At 42.2% G+C, this 7,925-nt stretch overlaps 1 protein-coding gene across 1 annotated transcript in view; it reads left to right on the forward strand.

The window, feature by feature from the left end:
• Positions 1-6,632, forward strand: part of LOC118423361 (trifunctional purine biosynthetic protein adenosine-3-like) — a 20,445-nt gene extending 13,813 nt beyond the window's left edge. Inside the window, 6 exon segments of the mRNA XM_035831476.1 lie at positions 1,408-1,767; positions 2,415-2,573; positions 3,128-3,264; positions 3,808-3,929; positions 4,626-4,761; positions 5,462-6,632. Of these exon segments, the coding sequence (XP_035687369.1) occupies positions 1,408-1,767; positions 2,415-2,573; positions 3,128-3,264; positions 3,808-3,929; positions 4,626-4,761; positions 5,462-5,653 (1,106 nt within the window). The 3' untranslated portion in view covers positions 5,654-6,632.
• Positions 6,633-7,925: the final 1,293 nt, after the last annotated feature.

Raw genomic sequence — 7,925 nt, forward strand, 5'->3', positions numbered from 1 at the left:
ATAGGTGGGTACTACCAGTCCTCCTCACCCTTCAGTAGTAACCAGTCTATAGGTGGGTACCACCAGTCCTCGTCACCCTTCTGTAGTAACCAGTCTATAGGTGGGTACCAGTCCTCATCACCCTTCAGTAGTAACCAGTCTATAGGTGGGTACCAGTCCTCACCCTTCAGTAGTAACCAGTCTATAGGTGGGTACCAGTCCTCCTCACTCTTCAGTAGTAACCAGTCTATAGGTGAGTACCAGTCCTCCTCACCCTTCAGTAGTAACCAGTCTATAGGTGGGTACCAGTCCTCGTCACCCTTCAGTAGTAACCAGTCTATAGGTGGGTACCAGTCCTCCTCACTCTTCAGTTGTAACCAGTCTATAGGTGGGTACCAGTCCTCCTCACCCTTCAGTAGTAACCAGTCTATAGGTGGGTACCAGTCCTCGTCATCCTTCAGTAGTAACCAGTCTATAGGTGGGTACCCGTCGTCATCACCCTTCAGTAGTAACCAGTCTATAGGTGAGTACCAGTCCTCCTCATCCTTCAGTAGTAACCAGTCTATAGGTGAGTACCAGTCCTCCTCACCCTTCAGTAGTAACCAGTCTATAGGTGGGTACCAGTCCTCGTCACCCTTCAGTAGTAACCAGTCTATAGGTGGGTACCAGTCCTCGTCACCGGGTAGTAACCAGGTCTATAGGGTGGGGTACCAGTCCTCCTCACCCTTCAGTAGTAACCAGTCTATAGGTGGGTACCAGTCCTCCTCACCCTTCAGTAGTAACCAGTCTATAGGTGGGTACCATCACCCTTCAGTAGTAACCAGTCTATAGGTGGGTACCAGTCCTCGTCACCCTTCAGTAGTAACCAGTCTATAGGTGGGTAGCAGTCCTCCTCACCCTTCAGTAGTAACCAGTCTATAGGTGGGTAGCAGTCCTCATCATCCTTCAGTAGTAACCAGTCTATAGGTGGGTACCAGTCCTCGTCACCCTTCAGTAGTAACCAGTCTATAGGTGGGTAGCAGTCCTCATCACCCTTCAGTAGTAACCAGTCTATAGGTGGGTATACTACATACACATATATACATTTAATATACATTTTTTATTCAATTGGTTGGGGTGTTACAGTGTCTGCTATTTTGTATTGATGTGAAGAAAAATTGTGCATTAATGTGTCCCATATTTGTGTTGCACAACATGCACATAAGAGTTATCAGAACTTTCAAGATCTGTCCTTAAAAGTTTGTTAATGTTTTCTTTCCTCTTTTTACTATTTGAGGGTTGTAAGAATGCTTCAGGAATATGTCTGATTTTATTGTTGTAGCTGCTGCAACATCATGTATTTCTGTTGACGTTTTGATTCCAGAGGGCTCATAACACTTCCAAAATTGTGTCTTCTAGAATGTAATTACAGGTGCTCTCTTCCCACAGGTGAAGCCCTTTTGACGCCCACCAAAATCTACGCCAAGACACTTCTCCCGGTCATACGCTCCGGAAACGTACGCGCCTTTGCCCACATCACGGGCGGCGGACTGGTCGAAAACATCCCCCGCGTGTTATCTGACACCATCGGCGTCAAACTGGACGCCAACCGTTGGACTATACCACCGGTGTTTGGGTGGGTTGCAGGACAGGGAGGGGTAGCAGAGGCGGAGATGGCGAAGACGTTTAACTGCGGTGTAGGCGCGGTGTTGATTGTTGAAAGAGGGAAGGAGGACTCGGCTCTGGAGGAGGTTAGGAAAGCAGGAGAGACGGCCTGGATCATTGGAACATGTGTGGAGTCATCACAAGGTAAGGGAAGAATGTTCACTCCTCTAGAACAAAGAGTCTGTCAGTTTTGTACCTTAAACATGTTAGAAATTGAAGTCCAGGAGGAAGGGAAGGAGGAAGTGGTTCTGGAGGATGTTAGGAAAGTGGCCTGGGTTGTTGGAACCTGTATGGAGTCATCACAGGGTAAGGGTATAGAGAAAATTTTTCTGTAGCAAAGAGTCTTCTTGTCTGAGGTCTAGGAAAATTGGTGTTGTGTGTCTGATTATGTATTTGCAGAGAGGACAGAAGAGACTCGGCCCTATAACATGGCTGGATACAAGGCTAACAGTCTGCAAGAAAATTTGCAAAACTACTTAGTAGTCTGTTTCAGCATAGACACATGTCAAATCAAAAATAGTCTCCCATCCAAAAAAATTCCAGAATTGGCATGTTTTTGCTAGGATAGGTCTAGTTACTGAAACTTAACATTTATCTCCTAGGGCCAACTTCAAATTGCATAGTTGGCTCTTATAATCAAAAATTTTTATAGCATATAATCCCCCGAAGATGCTAACATACAGTGTTCCACCTAAACTGTAGATATTCAAGTTTTTTAAGTCTTCCGTCTTATGGTTATATTGTTTGACAGTTCAATTGTTAATTAATAATTTCAACAATTTTCTCCCCAGTACAACCCAGGGTAACCATCGACAACCTGACTGCAGCCCTGAGAGCCGTGCAACCAACCCTTAAGAGGACAACCCAGGACGGGACAGCCAACAAGAAGATGAAGCTTGTGAACGGGCAGGCGCACAGGACTAAAGTCGGTGTGCTCATCTCGGGAACAGGTGCGTAGCCATGGTCAAGAATTGCTTTAAAACATTGAATATGTTTCTGAAAAATTAGCAGTATTGAATACACATACAGAGGTATTTTTCTCTTGGCTTGCAGCAAAGTGTGGTATGTTTGGTACAAATTTGCGATGTCCATGAATAGTTTCAGTGACCATCTCTCACCTTCTTCAGTATTGACCATAAAATCAGGATTAAAATGGTTACACTGATTAGAATATCATCTCTAGTTTTGAACCTTGATGAGTGCGGATACAAAGTCGGTCACTGTTGATACCGCATTCTTCACAATCCAGCAGTCACACCTTGCTACAGTGCAAGTTAGAACCAGATAGTATTGCCCTGAAGAAGGTGACAGACGTTCATCGAAACAGTTGTAAATGTAAATTTGTCCAACAAAGACAAACATGACCTGGGATCAATGTCACTTTCCTTTATTTTCTGAATAAAGAATGATTTAAAAAAAAATTAATAAAAAAAAATGCCATTTCCAGTGTTCTTATTGCTGCAGTTCTTGTTGTTGATCTGTGGAAATCTGCCCTCTTCTTCAGGCACGAATCTTCAGGCTCTAATCGACCACTCCACCGACCCAAAGAACAGCAGTGCAGCTGAGATTGTCCTCGTCATCTCCAACATACCCGGGGTCAAAGGTCTGGAGAGGGCAGAGAAGGCCGGCATCCCTACTAAAGTTTGTTTATTTATTTGTTTGTTTGTTTGATTGTTTAGGATGCCCATTAGTAATGTACATAGTACATGTATTTGTACATGTATGAAGGCCCATCTGGGATAGTAATTGACAAAGTTATTTTTCAGTTAAAGGCCCTCCCGTATAGGGTGTCTGTTCAATAACCTTGGGCTAAGCGACTTCATTGTGTTGCTGTTGCTTCAAAACACGTTCTCTTCTATTACGCAACTTTGTGCAATCACTACAGCAGGGGCTAGTCCACTGGAAGTGAAGTGTGTTCAACTTCTATGCTCTTTCCCGTTTGCTGAATGCAAAGTAGAGAAAGCTGCATGTTTGAAATCTTTGGTATGACTTGGCCTGCGATTTAAGATTCCCACCCACTGAATGCAAGGTTAACACTAATCGAACGCTTGACCATTAAAACACTTATAGTAATAATCTATATCTCCTATGTCTTGTTTCTTACCTTTAGGTGATCAGCCATAAAGGCTATTAGAAGCGTGAGGAGTTTGGCAGGAAGGTTAACTTGTTTGTTGTTACCTGTAGGTGATCAGCCATAAAGGCTATAAGAAGCGTGAGGAGTTTGACAGAAAGGTCCACGAGGCGCTGATGGAGGCTGGAGTAGAGATGATCTGTCTGGCCGGCTTCATGCGCATCCTGTCGGGATGGTTCGTACAACAGTTTGTTTTTACAGAAAAGATTTGTTTGTTTGTTTTGTATACCTGGTAAATCGCCTTATGGTTTGTAACGCTCCAGGTTAGCACTGAAGAGTACATTCTCAAGCTGCATACCCGGTAAACCATCTCATGGCTTAACACGCCAGGTTTGTACTAAACAGTACAAGCTGCATATCCGGACAGATTAATTTGATCCACTCAAACCGGGAAGTACCCCTACTCTTTTCAATAAGTGTGGTGGATTCTTTAACGTGCTCGAGGTGTGGCTCTCCTCAAACACGGGACCTCCATTTAACGTCTTATCCGAGAGACGGCCCTAACCGAGGCTACATACTCATTTTGTATTTCATGACATGCTAACAATGTTGTGTCCTCGTCACCAAGATGACAATTGTGCTAACCTGCCAGTTGAAGATTGAGAAGTAGCACTTTGATTTTAGCGAGAACAAACTTTTCTAGCTGGCCTCAGAGTTATGACATAATTGCAATGATGAAAATTTAGTAGTTGAATATAGTGAATGCTAATTGGACAGAGCCGATGGAAGCGCGGTGTGAAGACTAGCCGACTGCTGCCTACCCCTGCGTAAGGGATCCTAGCAGCAGTATAGTAAAATAATGGATAAGAAGAAGAAGAAGAATTACTGTTAAAAAAATCAAGAATGACAGTATTACTGATTTATCCCCCAGGTTTGTTCAACAGTGGACAGGTAGTCTACTGAACATCCATCCCTCGCTACTACCGTCGTTTAAGGGGATGAACGCTCACAAGCTGGCTCTGGAGGCAGGGGTACGGGTGTCAGGGTGTACTGTTCACTTTGTTGTGGTAAGTTCTTTTTCAACCTTTGATAAACACACTCACTATCTGGTGTATCATCTGCAGTTCCCCTCAGGCAAGGGTTAGACGTGCTTGCATGCAGATCATGTGGGGCTTGATGGCAGATCGCCAGCAGCCCGTCTTTAGGGTTGGTGCTGTGTAGGTTGGTTAGGTGAAGGTCTGCCTCTAACCTTGAATACTCTTCTAAACCTTGAAAATGCATACCAGTAAACATTTGTTGGTCTTTGCAGATTTTTTAAGAGTTCAGAGTCTTGTTGACATAACAGCTGTCATGCACCAGTAGCTGATGCTAGCTAGGAGCTGGATGGTTGAGACTGAGTGAGTCAGTGAGTGAAGAATGAGTGAGTGAATGAATGATTGATAGATTGATTGAAGTATATGCTGATAATATCATATGATTGTGCATTGTTTGATCAATTAACCAATTGATCAAGCTACCAATTTATTGATGATTTTATCGGTACAAGGTGTCTGATTTATTTGGAAGGTAGAGGAAGGAAGAGGTAGATGATGATTTTATTGTAGATTGATTAATTGATCAACCATTTGACTATAGATCTATTGATTGATTGATTGATTGATGTTTTGTTTCAGGAGTAGGTAGACGTGGGTCAGATCTTAGCCCAGGAGTAATTGACTGATTGATTGATTGATAGATTGACACAAATTTCCTGATAATTTATTTCAGGAAGAGGTAGACGCTGGTGCGATTGTGGCCCAGGAGGCAGTGCCAGTGAAGACAGGCGACACGGTCGAGTCTCTCCAGGAGAGGGTAAAAACAGCTGAGCACAAGTGTTACCCCCGCGCCATGGAGCTGGTCGCACGGAGGCTGGTGGCCATCGACAGTCAAGGGAAGCTGGTTCGCTCAGATACAGAATAACACAAAGAGTCTTCTACCAATATCTTAGATTCATTTAAATCTGCAGCACTTTTTTGCATCAGGGTGAACATCAGAAGTTCATGTCTTTCAAGACTATTTTAAGACGATGGGAATCGAGAGACCGATACAGAACAACGCAATGAGTCTTCTAATAGTATCTTCATTCAAGTCTGCAGCACTTACTTTGAGCATCATGGTGAGAATCAGAAGTTCACATCTTTTAGTTTGCAGTCAAAACGCAGTTAAAGACTGGTATGCATCGACAGTCAAGGGAAACTGGTTCGCTCTGATACGGAATTATAACACTTAAAAGTTTTCTAACAATAGTCAATATTGTAACTCGATGTAGTTTAGACATCCAGGTAAAAAGATATGAAAGGTTGCAAGTTACCCTTTGGGCCATGGAGTTGGTCGCACGCAGACTGGTGGCCATCGACAGTCAAGGGAAACTGGTTCGCTCAGATACAGAATATGACTAGACTCATTCACGTTATAATTTTTTGCATTGGGGTGAAAATGACAAGTTCATGTCTTTCAAAACAATTTTAAGACTGGTGGGAATCGACAGACCGAGACAGAAAAACACACAGAGTCTTCTAACAATATCTTAGATTCCTTTAAATCTGCAGGACTTACTTTTTGCATCCGGGTGAAAATCAGAAGTTCACGTCTTTCAGTTTGCAGTTAAAACAACTATAGTAACACATTTAAAGACTGGTATGCATCAACAGTCAAGGGGAACTGGTCCGCTCCGATACAGAATTACACAAAGAGTCTTCTAACAATAGTCAGTATAGTACATTTTGTGTAAGTCAATGAAGATTGGACATCCAAGTAATATGATATGAAAAGCAACTTACTCAAGCAACAGGATACATTTTTTTAGCTGTCATGCGTTCATGATCAGGCCATGGAGCTGGTAGCTTGGAGACTCGTGGCCATCACAGTCAAGGGAAGCTGGTCCGCTCCGATACTGAATTAAAAAAAAGGAGAAAAAAAAACAAACACTTTTTCCAACAATATTGGAATGCTAATGTCACATTTCCAAACCGGGCCCATAGCAAATATCAAACTATAGTATGCAAGGAGCTGAGAGGGTTTGTTTTCAAGGGGGTTTGAGTTACCATGTGGGTATTAGACAAGAGAGAACATCCTGCTGCATTCTCTCTATGTGTTCATGATATCACACTTTATCATGAAGCTGGTGTGTTACGCCGAATGGCGGTTATACCGGCTATATAGATACAGATACAGATCATGCAAATGCAATGCAAAACTAGCAATGTTTACATTATTATAGAAGAAGAGTAGATGGAGAAATGTTGTCTTATTGTCAACAGTGGTGAAAATTTGATGTTTTGTCATTAGACACTTGCAGTCGAAATCATGTTTACCAAAGTATGTTTTAGAGTTCTGTTTTTCTTTCTAGCTGCTTTAGCAGAGGTTTGTCCTTTTTGAGTGGTGTATTTTTCTAGTTGCTGTCTTGGTCTTAGCGTATACAAGAAAGGATATAAAGAAAAAGTTTAGAGGTTATATTTCGAATTCCTGTTGTTTACCTGGATACCTATTAGATCTAGAGGTCAGTGTGACTGACCCCTGTTCTTGATCAGCTTTGTCATGTATTGAAAAAATAAAGAAATAAAACACGGACAAAAGCAAATTCAATTCCTTTTGGAAGTCTTGCAAAGACTGAAAAATAATGGATTACTGAGACTGTTCAAAATATGATAGATGCAAATACTTGCCATATACTATCATAAAGTATCTTCTAGTTAACTGCTTCCCAACCCTGTGGGACCACCACAACAGTATAATCAACCACTGGATATGATGATACTACTAGTACTGCTATAACGTTAAGCATCTCAAGCCAACAGAATATGCATCATTCTGTGCCTCTAGTTGGTAACAGTACGTACTTATAAGTTTATAATATTGCTATACTTAACTCTCAGACAAAAACGTATGACTTCAGTATTACAGATGATTGTTTTGATTTTATTGCCTCATTTGTTTCATTTTATGGTACTTCTTTACCTCTTTTGAGAATATTTTCTAAGTGCGTGACGGGTCGTTCGGTGTAATATAACCAGCTGCTGCCGCGCCGCGTGCCTACAAAGCTGGTGTGTTACACCGAAGGGCGGTTATACCGGCTATATAGATACAGATACAGACCAGCTGAGCAGAGCTAGTGATGAATTATTTCCGTCGCCAGAATGTAATGCATCTGGGTGTGTATCTTCCTCTTTCCGTTTGCTTATTTATGTGTGTG

Source organism: Branchiostoma floridae, chromosome 9 (assembly GCF_000003815.2).
Source record: "Branchiostoma floridae strain S238N-H82 chromosome 9, Bfl_VNyyK, whole genome shotgun sequence".
NCBI lineage: Eukaryota > Metazoa > Chordata > Leptocardii > Amphioxiformes > Branchiostomatidae > Branchiostoma > Branchiostoma floridae.